General features: G+C 46.7%; 1 protein-coding gene across 1 annotated transcript; it reads left to right on the forward strand.

Annotated features, from left to right (window-relative positions):
• The first annotated feature begins 185 nt into the window (after positions 1-185).
• On the forward strand, positions 186-11,098 carry LOC127626805 (uncharacterized). The gene is made up of 4 exons (XM_052102856.1): positions 186-413; positions 1,028-1,129; positions 9,452-9,598; positions 10,877-11,098. The coding sequence occupies exons 1-4, from the start codon at positions 186-188 to the stop codon at positions 11,096-11,098; spliced, it is 699 nt and encodes a 232-aa protein (XP_051958816.1).
• Positions 11,099-13,332: the final 2,234 nt, after the last annotated feature.

Below are 13,332 nucleotides of genomic sequence, written 5' to 3' on the forward strand. Positions count from 1 at the left end.
CTATTGTATGCTATACCATTAATATAGATTTGATATATTTAATATATGTTAATTTTGGGAAATAAGTATTCAGACAATCAGCCTTATAGGCAACATCATGTAACATTTAAAGCATTCACATAAAAGCATCAGGTGAATGTGTGTGAAATCAAGATGTCCAGTCATGGCTGAAGCCCATATGAGTCATGTGTGAGCTGTGCGTCATAGTGTTACGCACTTCTGATCTCTCTCTCTCTCTCTCTCTCTCTCCACCAGCTGTTCTCTTTGTCCCATTAGTGGGAATTGTGGGATCTGCCACTCTCTCACAGAAACTGGACATTATGGACAAGGATACTATTGAACAGGTCCACAGTTTAATCAGCAACATTTTAGAAGATATTCCAGCAACTCATGCAGCCTGGATAAACTCCAAGGTAAGTGTATATGTTCCGGGGAAGAAGCCACCATAGTCAATGGACACTTAGGGAGACATGACACAGATTTTACAATTGACATCAAGTGGCGAACCAACACAGTATCAAGTTTTTTGAACAAAATTAAAACAAGAAATCTCCTTAAACATGACATACTGTTGGCTGAATATGAAAAAGGACAATTTAATAAATGAGAAGTGTGATATATCTATGAACCCATTTTCTTTGACCTTGTTTGACCCACTGGTTAAGAAGCGCTGCTCTATTGGTTTGAAGCTCTGGGCTAAGAAATACAAATCTTTTAGAGATGATCTTTGAACTATCACCATTGAGCCCTCAAGACACTTAACCTCAGGTTACACATGGAGGACTGAATTCCTTATTCTGAATACTTTGCATAAAATCATACGCTAAATGACCAATTATTAATTGCATTTAAAAGTGTCCCAAACACTTTCCTTTATTTTCATATTGACAGCTCTCTGTACATGAACAATTACCAGTATTTATGCAAATTTGATTCGCTCTGGCATGTCAGTGAGGAATTAGGATACTAATTCATGGTGTATGTCCTGTCATGTTTAAACACGTCAAATGCTCATGTCTTCTCTCAGAGTTTCACACTGGACAAGAGTTCCGATGATCTGAAGTTTCTGAAGGACTCAATGATACCTACCACCCCTGAACTTGAGAGCTTCTCAGATCATTTCAGTCTGGTGAGTGTAATTCACTTCATTGCATGAAAGATATTTTTTTTATTTAGTATTACTTTTGCTGACAGGTTTACAGGTTTTTTCTAATCCCTAACCCTAGTTAAGTATTAAACATTATAATTTGTGCTACAGTCATGAATCTTACATCAAATCGTATGGCTTATTTAGGAGAGATGTGCCATACAAGTTCCCTTCCGAGGGAACTCGCACTGCGTCGTTGAAAACGACTCTTTGGGGAACGCTCTTTAGCGTGCGCCTCTGAAGTATGAATGAAACTATTCCAATCTTGATTGGTGTTGCGTCATGACGTAACATGTGACGGCATAACCGGATGCATAAAAGTGACGCCGGCACACACACACATTAGCTTTCGCTCTTCAGCAAGCGCTCTATGTATATTGTTTGTCTTATTTGGTGTTGTTGTCCTATTTAAAAGAATTATGGCCACCGAACAGTTCAAGAAGTGCGTGCACCCCTGCCCTCGTTTTATTAAGGGTAGGGACACGCACGATTTGTGTGTGAACTGTTTGGGAGTGCAGCACGCACAGGCAGCTCTCGAGGGATCTGCCTGTGAAAGCTGTGAAGCACTACCCCTGAGAGTGCTGCGCTCCCGGTTGACGTGCCTTGATGAGCACGGTCAGGCTCGCGTTCCCCACGGTTCTGGTCCCGCGTCTGTTGAGGCAGCACGGCGATTGAGATCGTGGGGTTCGCAGCGGGATCTTGCAGATGAGAATGAGACTGCTCCGGCACTTTCTCATTCTTCGTTTGAGGATCCCGAGCCTACTGTGAGTGGTGAGTGGTGCCCACGATCAGGTCCCAATGCTCGAGCTCTCTGCTTCCGAGGAAGTGGAAATGCTCAGCATTGATGTGGACGACCGTGAGCCAAGCACGCCGGGTTTCGGCCAGGCTTATGAGGAGCTGGTTCAGGTTGTGACACGTGCTGTGGCCAGACTTAGCATTAGCTGGCCACAAAATGAGCAGGGAACGCACGTCGGAAGCAAATTAGACGAGCGTTTCCTGCAGCACACGTCACAACCCCAGCGCCGGTGTTTGCTGTTTTTTCCCGATCTCCACAAAGAGATCTCGAGATCGTGGGATAAACCACATTCGTCCCGTGTCTCCACCCCCAGTGTGGTCGATTACAGCTATGTTTTAGGGGCACGGGATATGGGCTATTGGAAGATGCCTGGTGTGGAGGAGGCTTTAGCCGGTTACCTCTCTCCTGAGTCGGCATCTTCCCTTAAAACCCCGGCGCTGCCTAGTAAGCCCTGCAGAGATACATCTGCAATAATAAGCAGGGCTTACATGGCGGCAGGTCGGGCTGGTTCATGCCTGCACTCAATGGCGATTTTGCAGGCGTACCAGGCCGATCTCCTGAAAGATTTAGACGAGGGGGAGGGGCCAACTGCCGAAGCCGCAGATCTGTCTCTCCGGGCCACTAAAGAGACGGCCCGCGCTATTGGCCGCTCTATGGCAGCTATGGTGACCACGGAGAGGCATCTGTGGCTAAATTTGTCGGGAATAAAAGAAAAAGACAGAGCTTTTTTGCTTGATGCCCCGCTCTCGCCCTCTGGCCTGTTCGGCGACGCCGTTACATCAGTCGTCGACAGGTTTCAGGAGGCGAGGAAACAATCTGCGGCGTTCAAGCAGTTTCTCCCCCGTAAATCCAAGTCTAAATCAAGTAGGGTGGGGCAAACAGATCAGCCCCAGCCTTCAGTCAGCTCCTCGCACCGCGCAGAGCAAAGGAGAGCGTTTCCTCTAGAGCCCCTCCTCCAGGAGCTTGGCAACAGAGGAAGCGCTCCCAGCGAAGCCCTCCAGCCAGGGGGCCGACCTGAGGGACGTCCTTAAGGCTAGGAGGGCTTCGGGAAGAGGTCCTAAACGGGGTGGTAGAACCTCGGAGGGCTGCCCCCCCCGCTGCAGAGCAACCGAGGTTGTTCTCGCAGCGGAGCCCTCAGGAAATCGGTGTCGGTTTCCCGCCGTCTCTGACGCTTCGGGCCACACCAATTTCCAGCGAACGCACACCGTGCCGTTCGTGTCAAAAGATAAAAAACACACATCAATTGTGGTCACAAGAACTGTATCAATCAAATCCTGCCGGTATCCCGCTTCAGGAGGTCGAGAACAGTGCGCGAAAAACACCCGAGACCAGCCTCGAGAGCATATAATAAAATCAGGGTACAGACTGCAGTTCAGGCACCGCCCCCCCAAATTCTCTGGGGTGGTGCAGACTACAGTGGTTCCGGGGCAGGCTCAGGTGATGGAACAAGAAGTGCAATCTCTGCTGCTGAAGGAGGCCATAGAACGTGTTCCTCATTCAGACAGGGAGTCCGGTTTTTACAGCCGGTACTTTATAGTTCCAAAAAAGGATGGGGGGTTGAGGCCGATTTTAGATCTCAGAGTTTTGAACCGGTCTCTGAGGAGGTTCAGGTTCAAAATGCTTACTATTCCTGTCATCGTGAGTCAGATCAGATCTGAGGACTGGTTTGTCACGATAGATCTAAAAGACGCCTATTTTCATGTATCCATCCTTCCCTGTCACAGGAGGTTCCTGAGGTTCGCTTCGGGGCTGAAGCTTACCAATATCGGGTTCTTCCGTTCGGCCTAGCACTATCTCCCCGCACATTCACCAAATGTATGGATGCAGCTCTTGCTCCACTGAGACTTCAGGGCATCCGTATACTGAATTATATCGACGACTGGCTCATTCTGGCCCAGTCTCGAGAAATGGCGATTCGGCATCGAGATGTCGTTCTTGGCCACATTCGAAGTTTGGGGTTGAGACTCAACACAAAAAAGAGTGTGTTACAACCATCCCAGTGCACAACGTTTCTGGGCGTTGTGTGGAACTCGGTTACGATGCAGGCACGCATGTCTCCTGCACGTTTCGAGTCCCTTATGGCGATGGTGGCCGGGTTAAAGCTAGGCCAGGCCATCACTGTAAAGCAATTTCAAAGATTGCTGGGCCTCATGGCAGCGGCATCCAACATTGTACCTTTGGGCCTTCTACACATGAGGCCCCTCCAGTGGTGGATGAAAACCAAGGGGTTTTCCCCCAAGGGGAATCCATTTAGTATAATCAGAGTAACGCGCAGGTGCCTTCGTTCTCTGCTAATATGGAAGAAACCTTGGTTCCTGTCCCAAGGGCCAGTGTTGGTAGCGTCATGTCACCGGAAAACCGTTTCGACAGACGCCTCCCTCACTGGCTGGGGCGCGGTCATGGACGGCCACTTTGCCAGGGGTCTGTGGCAGGACCATCATCATTCTTGGCACATAAACTGTCTAGAGATGTTGGCTGTGTTCAGGGCTCTGAGGAGCTTCCTTCCAGACATCAAAAGTTACCATGTCCTAGTACGTTCGGACAATACATCAGTGGTAGCTTATCTGAACCGACAAGGAGGACTCAGATCGCGCCCTCTGTGCAGACTGGCGCATCAGATAATTCTTTGGTCCTAAGGGAAAATACTGTCTATCAGAGCAATATATATTCCGGGGGTTCAGAATCAGGGAGCAGACATCCTGTCGAGGCAGGGGCTGAGGCCCGGGGAATGGAGACTTCATCCAGAGGTGGTGAAGTTGATGTGGGACAAATTTGGACCATCGGAAGTGGATCTATTCACGTCTCGAGAGACGTCCCACTGTCCACTTTGGTCCTCCCTCTCACATCCAGCCCCACTGGGGTTGGACGCCATGGTACAGGCTTGGCCGAGGCTTCGCCTGTACGCATTTCCCCCGATCGCTCTGCTCCCGGGAGTCCTGGAAAGGGTCCGCCAAGAGGGCATCAGTCTTCTTCTGGTTGCCCCGATGTGGCCGGCCCGAGTATGGTTCTCAGACATAATTTCACTCCTGATAGCTCCGCCATGGCAGATTCCTCTGAGGAGGGATCTGTTGTCTCAGGCAGGGGGCACAGTCTTCCACCCTCATCCAGAGCTGTGGAAACTGTGGATCTGGCCCCTGAGGGGGTTCAGTACCTAAATGCTGGTCTATCAGCGGGGGTGGTTGAAACCATACTTAGCTCTAGGGCTCCGTCTACTAGGAGATTATATGGCCTCAAGTGGAATGTGTTCTCCACTTGGTGTAGAGAACATGAATTAGATCCAGTTAACTGCCCGGTGGCTTCAGTTCTGGAGTTTCTTTAAGATCGACAGGTTTCAGGAGGCGAGGAAACAATCTGCGGCGTTCAAGCAGTTTCTCCCCCGTAAATCCAAGTCTAAATCAAGTAGGGTGGGGCAAACAGATCAGCCCCAGCCTTCAGTCAGCTCCTCGCACCGCGCAGAGCAAAAGGAGAGCGTTTCCTCTAGAGCCCCTCCTCCAGGAGCTTGGCAATAGAGGAAACGCTCCCAGCGGAAGCCCTCCAGCCAGGGGGCCGACCTGAGGGACGTCCTTAAGGCTAGGAGGGCTTCGGGGAAGAGGTCCTAAATGGGGTGGTAGAACCTCGGAGGGCTGCCCCCGCTGCAGAGCAACCGAGGTTGTTCTCACGAGCGGAGCCCTCAGGAAATCGGTGTCGGTTTCCGCCGTCTCTGACGCTTCGGGCCACACCAATTTCCAGCGAACGCACACCGTGCCGTTCGTGTCAAAAGATAAAAAACACACATCAATTGTGGTCACAAGAACTGTATCGATCAAATCCTGCCGGTATCCCGCTTCAGGAGGTCGAGAACAGTGCGCGAAAAACACCCGAGACCAGCCTCGAGAGGCTGGTTCCCTTAGTAGATGTTGTAGAGGCATGGAATCATCTTCCCAACATATCTGCATGGGTCCTGCATATAATAAAATCAGGGTACAGACTGCAGTTCAGGCACCGCCCCCCCAAATTCTCTGGGGTGGTGCAGACTACAGTGGTTCCGGGGCAGGCTCAGATGATGGAACAAGAAGTGCAATCTCTGCTGCTGAAGGAGGCCATAGAACGTGTTCCTCATTCAGACAGGGAGTCCGGTTTTACAGCCGGTACTTTATAGTTCCAAAAAGGATGGGGGTTGAGGCCGATTTTAGATCTCAGAGTTTTGAACCGGTCTCTGAGGAGGTTCAGGTTCAAAATGCTTACTATTCCTGTCATCGTGAGTCAGATCAGATCTGAGGACTGGTTTGTCACGATAGATCTAAAAGACGCCTATTTTCATGTATCCATCCTTCCCTGTCACAGGAGGTTCCTGAGGTTCGCTTTCGGGGGCGAAGCTTACCAATATCGGGTTCTTCCGTTCGGCCTAGCACTATCTCCCCGCACATTCACCAAATGTATGGATGCAGCTCTTGCTCCACTGAGACTTCAGGGCATCCGTATACTGAATTATATCGACGACTGGCTCATTCTGGCCCAGTCTTGAGAAATGGCGGTTCGGCATCGAGATGTCGTTCTTGGCCACATTCGAAGTTTGGGGTTGAGACTCAACACAAAAAAGAGTGTGTTACAACCATCCCAGTGCACAACGTTTCTGGGCGTTGTGTGGAACTCGGTTACGATGCAGGCATGCATGTCTCCTGCATGTATCGAGTCCCTTATGGCGATGTTGGCCGGGTTAAAGCTAGGCCAGGCCATCACTGTAAAGCAATTTCAAAGATTGCTGGGCCTCATGGCAGCGGCATCCAACATTGTACCTTTGGGCCTTCTACACATGAGGCCCCTCCAGTGGTGGATGAAAACCAAGGGGTTTTCCCCCAAGGGGAATCCATTTCATATAATCAGAGTAACGCGCAGGTGCCTTCGTTCTCTGCTAATATGGAAGAAACCTTGGTTCCTGTCCCAAGGGCCAGTGTTGGTAGCGTCATGTCACCGGAAAATCGTTTCGACAGACGCCTCCCTCACTGGCTGGGGCGCAGTCATGGACGGCCACTTTGCCAGGGGTCTGTGGCAGGACCATCATCATTCTTGGCACATAAACTGTCTAGAGATATTGGCTGTGTTCAGGGCTCTGAGGAGCTTCCTTCCAGACATCAAAAGTTACCATGTCCTAGTACGTTCGGACAATACATCAGTGGTAGCTTATCTGAACCGACAAGGAGGACTCAGATCGCGCCCTCTGTGCAGACTGGCGCATCAGATAATTCTTTGGTCCCAAGGGAAAATACTGTCTATCAGAGCAATATATATTCCGGGGGTTCAGAATCAGGGAGCAGACATCCTGTCGAGGCAGGGGCTGAGGCCCGGGGAATGGAGACTTCATCCAGAGGTGGTGAAGTTGATGTGGGACAAATTTGGACCATCGGAAGTGGATCTATTCGCGTCTCGAGAGACGTCCCACTGTCCACTTTGGTTCTCCCTCTCACATCCAGCCCCACTGGGGTTGGACGCCATGGTACAGGCTTGGCCGAGGCTTCGCCTGTACGCATTTCCCCGATCGCTCTGCTCCCGGGAGTCCTGGAAAGGGTCCGCCAAGAGGGCATCAGTCTTCTTCTGGTTGCCCCGATGTGGCCGGCCCGAGTATGGTTCTCAGACATAATTTCACTCCTGATAGCTCCGCCATGGCAGATTCCTCTGAGGAGGGATCTGTTGTCTCAGGCAGGGGGCACAGTCTTCCACCCTCATCCAGAGCTGTGGAAACTGTGGATCTGGCCCCTGAGGGGGTTCAGTACCTAAATGCTGGTCTATCAGCGGGGGTGGTTGAAACCATACTTAGCTCTAGGGCTCCATCTACTAGGAGATTATATGGCCTCAAGTGGAATGTGTTCTCCACTTGGTGTAGAGAACATGAATTAGATCCAGTTAACTGCCCGGTGGCTTCAGTTCTGGAGTTTCTTCAAGATCGTTTCTCTGCGGGTCTCTCCCCTTCCACACTTAAGGTGTACGTGGCTGCCATTTCGGCGTTCCATGCACCACTGAGTGATGGGCCTCTGGGGAGGCACCAGCTGGTCATTTGTTTTCTCCGTGGTACATGGAGGATGAGACCGGCAACCAGGTCCAGGGTTCCTGCCTGGGACCTGGCGGTGGTTCTCGAAGGGTTATCCCTGGCCCCCTTCGAACCCATTCATTCGGCTTCGCCCAAGGACCTGACGTTCAAGATGGCTTTTCTCTTAGCTATTACCTCTCTAAAGAGGGTGGGTGATCTTCAAGCCCTGGCAGTGACGCCAGCTTGCTTGGAGTTTGCCCCTGGCGGAGTTAAAGCCATTTTGCACCCGAGACCTGGTTATGTGCCTAAGGTGCCGTCTAACACGGCACGGTCTACGGTCCTGCAGGCATTTCATCCTCCACCTCATGTGTCGGCAGAAGAAGAGAGGCTCCATTTGCTCTGCCCTATCAGAGCTTTGAGCGTTTACCTCGAGAGGTCCTCTTCCTGGAGGAGGTCGGACCAACTGTTAGTGTGTTTTGGGTCACCTAGGAAGGGGCTCCTTGCCTCGAAACAAACCATTAGTAATTGGATTGTTCAGGCTATTATCTCGGCCTACAAGGTGCGCAATTTGCCTTCACCTTTGGCCGTAAGGGCTCATTCAACTAGAGGCATGGCGTCCTCTAGGGCTCTCTTATCGGGAGTACCCCTCCAGGAGATCTGTGAGGCAGCCGGTTGGGCTACCCCGCACACTTTCATCAGGTTTTATAGTCTGCACCTCCCTAGTACGCCTGGCGCACGTGTGCTCTCGTCCTAGCTGAGTGCCTGAGTTCAGTTTCACCCTAGGGCAGGCCTTTTTTCGGTGCGTGGCCTAGTGGGCATTCGTTCCCCAAAGAGTCGTTTTCAATGACGCAGTGCGAGTTCCCTCGGAAGGGAACGTCTCGGGTTATGACTATAACCCTTGTTCCCTGAGAAGGGAACGAGACACTGCGTCGTCCTGCCACGCCCCTCAAGGCCTGAGAGCGGCTTGCTTCATCGCTAGGCCAATGTGTGTGTGTGCCGGCGTCACATTTATGCATCCGGTTATGCCGTCACATGTTACGTCATGACGCAACACCAATCAAGATTGGAATAGTTTCATTCATACTTCAGAGGCGCACGCTAAGGAGCGTTCCCCAAAGAGTCGTTTTCAACGACGCAGTGTCTCGTTCCCTTCTCAGGGAACAAGGGTTATAGTCATAACGCGAGACGTTTTGCCTGGTGGATAATAAAAAGGTGAAAAAATTGAATCAGGGACTCAGATAGTAGAATATCAGATAGACTGGAGGGTGCATGACTCTGTTCACCAATGTCTTAGTAACCACATAGACATTTTACTATGGGGGAAGGGTTTGAGGGCACTCCCCTTTGCGTTGTACCTAAGAACCCCCCTTAGTTGTAAATGTAAAAAGTCAGTAAAATGACTAGAACACACAGCCTCTCGTGGCTTATTACTTTTTGCAACACAACTGAAAGGAACAGATTAACTAAGGACTGTCATTTTAAGATCTGTCTTTTGTTCTCACAGGAAATCTGCCTTGCTCGTATAGTGGAGGGACTGAAGTTACATCTGAATCTGTTAAAAGTGATCAGCAAAGCACCCACACTGACCCAGACAGACGAGGTGCAAGAACTTCAAGCTGGAATTCTAGACCTTCTGCACCTAATTGTCGAGGTACAGCAATCTGCTCTTTGCTATTTATTCTGGAAGAAGTTGATAAGATTATTCTGAATGACTGATTTGTAGTCTCATTACCTAAATTGCATAAGTGTGTGAGTGCTAGTCTCTTGAGTCATACATTAATTTAGGAGTGCACATTTAAGTGCTGTTAACACAACTTAAGTTGTGTTTGGCGTCATATTGCACGGCCTCTTTGTAATGTAGTGTGTTTACACTATAGTAATATACCCTCTAAAAAGTATTTAGATGCTGAAGCCACACACACACACACACACACACACACACACACACACACACACACACACACACACACACGTTGTGTTTCCATGTTTTATGGGGACTTTCCATAGACATAATGGTTTTTATACTGTACAAACTTTATATTCTATCCCCTAAACCTAACCCTACCCCTAAACCTAACCCTCACAGAAAACTTTCTGCATTTTTACATTTTCAAAAAACATAATTTAGTATGATTTATAAGCTGTTTTCCTCATGGGGACCGACAAAATGTCCCCACAAGGTCAAAAATTTCGGGTTTTACTATCCTTATGGGGACATTTGGTCCCCACAAAGTGATAAATACACGCTCACACATACACACACACACACACACACACACACACACACACACACACACACACACACAAAAGAGTATAACTGCATTTACTAACAAAATATCAAACCAAATGCTACCATGTTGCAAGACCTTTAATCAGAAGCAACTTTATATTTATTACACTGTTTTGCAATGTCTTTGACAACAGTTGTGTGAGGGTGATTTTTAGTGAATGTATAAAGTCAGTTTCCACTGTTTTAGCAGAGTTACCACAAATGCAGTTCAGAACATTCACGATCAACATGACACACCAGAAAGTGTCCAAATACTTTTTGTCCTTATCTTGAACAATGTATCGATTGGTTTACTCAACATATTTAACCCAGCAAACTTCTATTTGTGAAATGTTTTGCAAGAAAAGTGTGCCTGTGCTTTCCTTCAGTAAAGAAAATGCCACATGGTTTTAGATTTTGTTATCTAATGCAAATGGCATTCAATGGTTTTGTGTTGCTATATCCAAATATGTCTTGTGGCCACCGTAAATGGGGAAGTGCAACTTTTCTTTTCTTTCACAATGCTGTTTAATAGAACTGTCTAGAAAATGTTATTTTGCTTGTTTGCATGCTGCATCCTTTTTTCATTTCAAACCATGTTAGCATGATGTCTGTGACTGGATAGTGTTTTACCTCGTGTGCATTTGTTTTTGAAAACAGTTACAGAGTCAAGTGGGATATGAGCAGCCAATGCAGACACCAGACAACCAGCTAAAGACCCTCGAGCACTGCCTGGCTGAACCTCTGAAAGATGCCTACAATGCTGTTGTGGCGGCTCAACTCACCTTGCAACAGCTACAGGTGTTCAGTTGCGAGGTGCTGCGCAGTATCCTCAGTATCCGCAGCAGGACCTCCAGCATGCCTGTCTCAGCAGAACATTGAGATAAAAGCTTTCTTTTATTTATAGGAATAGATTACTTGCACTCATGTCTTTTAAAACCAGCCTTGGAACACAAAAGGGGTTATTTATAACAGAATGCCCAAGCTGCTCTTTTGTATACAAAGAAAGTGAATGATGACTACGGCGGCAAACAAGATTTTCAAAGTATCACAACTTAAATATCCATTTGTATCTCAAACAAAGCTATCATTTGACTTCAGAAGACTTGGAACATAGTACACGAGTTGTATGGATTACTTTGTGTGTTTTTTCAAGAGAGCAGAGTGAACATCCATGAAAACATCTCTTTCTGTTTTTCATAAAGGAAAGAACGGTTTAAAATGGCACGAGTTTGACAAAAAAATGTAAAAAGAAATTGGTGAACTATTCTTTTAGGCATGCTTTCCATATTAATCAGTTTTTGTCCTAACAAGCCACAACTACAACATGAAACGAGTGACAGGACTTTGTGTTGGCCACTTGGTTTGTTGTGCAGAGTTGTTAAATCTCACTTCACATAATTCACAATATGTGTGATTGGTGTTCATTTTGAGCATTTTTACTTTCAGGGTGGACAGATACATTTTTTGTCACTGGTCACGTTGTGCCACCCATTAGAAAAGTGTTAGAAACCACGCAGGGCCATTTCATTTGCAGGTTTTATTTAGTTTATTTATTTATATATTATTTATATTGTAACCTCCCTTATTCTTTGCAGTCTTCATCAGAAAGCAAAAATTGTATCATCCCAATGAGTGAAATTCTTTAAAGTGTCATACAGACTATTTATAAATGAATGGAAAGAAATATTATTTATTAAGCATATGACCATGTCTCATGAGTTGAATTGAGATCATGGTCATTGGATTGACCTCCTGATCTCTATGAGAAGTGTTTACTTACATCATGTGATAATGTGACCTTCAGTTGTTGGTTTTTACATAAAGGTACAGATAAAAACTAGATTTAAGATGATTTGATATATATTTCAGTAATATTATTTGTGTATTTATTTATTTGAGAAATAAATGTATTTATTTTAACGTTATTTATTGTACTTTTGAATCTTTAAATATTGTATTTGTGAATATTTAAATATGTATTTGAAGATGTTCCACATATCTCGTATAACAGAATTCATGACAAAATAGGTACTAAAATGTGTTTAACTACATTACAGGAAAACAGCTTTTAGGCTAAATGGATGTTAAACAGCATCTGTTTGTTGACAGTTGTTTTCTTTAGATAGTACTTAAACTACTTTTGTTTAAAGTGTAACACTTGGAAAAATGCCTTAAAAATGTTCAAATCAGAAGTTTAACTGTTCAGTCAAATGGATGAGGAAGCTGGGGCCAGTTTGACAACACGTAGACAATTATTGTTGCACTTTTCAGCAGTACACAAATGCAACACCACACTGACATGCAGATACACACAAACAGCTTCAAGCGACTCTCTCTCGTCTGCCGCTGTCTACTCTCCTCAATTACTTCTCACGTAAACGCGAGACCAGTGGGGCACACAGGTGGACCTCATTCACCTCTTATCTTCCCGGCCTCGCTCTGCCCAGACGACGCTCAGCCACACCCTGCTCGCCACAATGTGATTTTGATTTTTACATTTCTTAGAAACCAAAATAAAAAAATAAGCTTACCATCTGACATAGTGCTGACAGTGTGGGGATTCCTTGACGTCCAGAAGGACGTGTTTGGCACACAGGATATGATGTAACAGCAGAACTTGTCTTATTTTTATCCAGTTCTTTGTATTTTTGAGTGGGATTGTTTTCCATTTTATCATATATTGGTCTTTCCCAGTCATACAACCAAAGAATATTTTGCTGACCCGCATCAAATTCAATATGAGTGGACACTTCTACCATCAAGTCGTGCCCACCACAGTTATGATGTCCACAGATTATTGAATTCTTATTTGGGTGCTCATACACATCCATTTATGGTATTTCATGTAGGCCTAAACAATATCAAGTGAAGACACCTGAACTTCCATAGGATGTTCAACCTTTTTTTCTGAATAATTAAGGAACAAAATCGTATTATTAGGCAGAATGTTGGCCTCCGTCACCATTCACTTTTATTCAATGGAAAAGGAAAAAATAGAGGCAATTATAGTGGTACAAGACAGTAAACAGTAGAAGAAATTCAGGGAGCCAAACGACATGCTCCATCTATCATTCATTACACATGTTCGGGTTTGCTGAGGTGTCTTAAAAGGA

This window comes from Xyrauchen texanus, chromosome 33 (assembly GCF_025860055.1).
Source record: "Xyrauchen texanus isolate HMW12.3.18 chromosome 33, RBS_HiC_50CHRs, whole genome shotgun sequence".
Taxonomy (NCBI): domain Eukaryota; kingdom Metazoa; phylum Chordata; class Actinopteri; order Cypriniformes; family Catostomidae; genus Xyrauchen; species Xyrauchen texanus.

What these genes read in the sequence shown, in the direction of transcription:
- LOC127626805 (XM_052102856.1), top strand. Translation starts at nt 186, where the DNA reads ATGTGTGAGCTGTGCGTCATAGTGTTACGCACTTCTGATCTCTCTCTC. An exon ending in CAGCCTGGATAAACTCCAAG is followed by an intron (nt 414 to 1,027) that starts GTAAGTGTATAT and finishes GTCTTCTCTCAG; the next exon opens with AGTTTCACACTGGACAAGAG. An exon ending in TCTCAGATCATTTCAGTCTG is followed by an intron (nt 1,130 to 9,451) that starts GTGAGTGTAATT and finishes TTGTTCTCACAG; the next exon opens with GAAATCTGCCTTGCTCGTAT.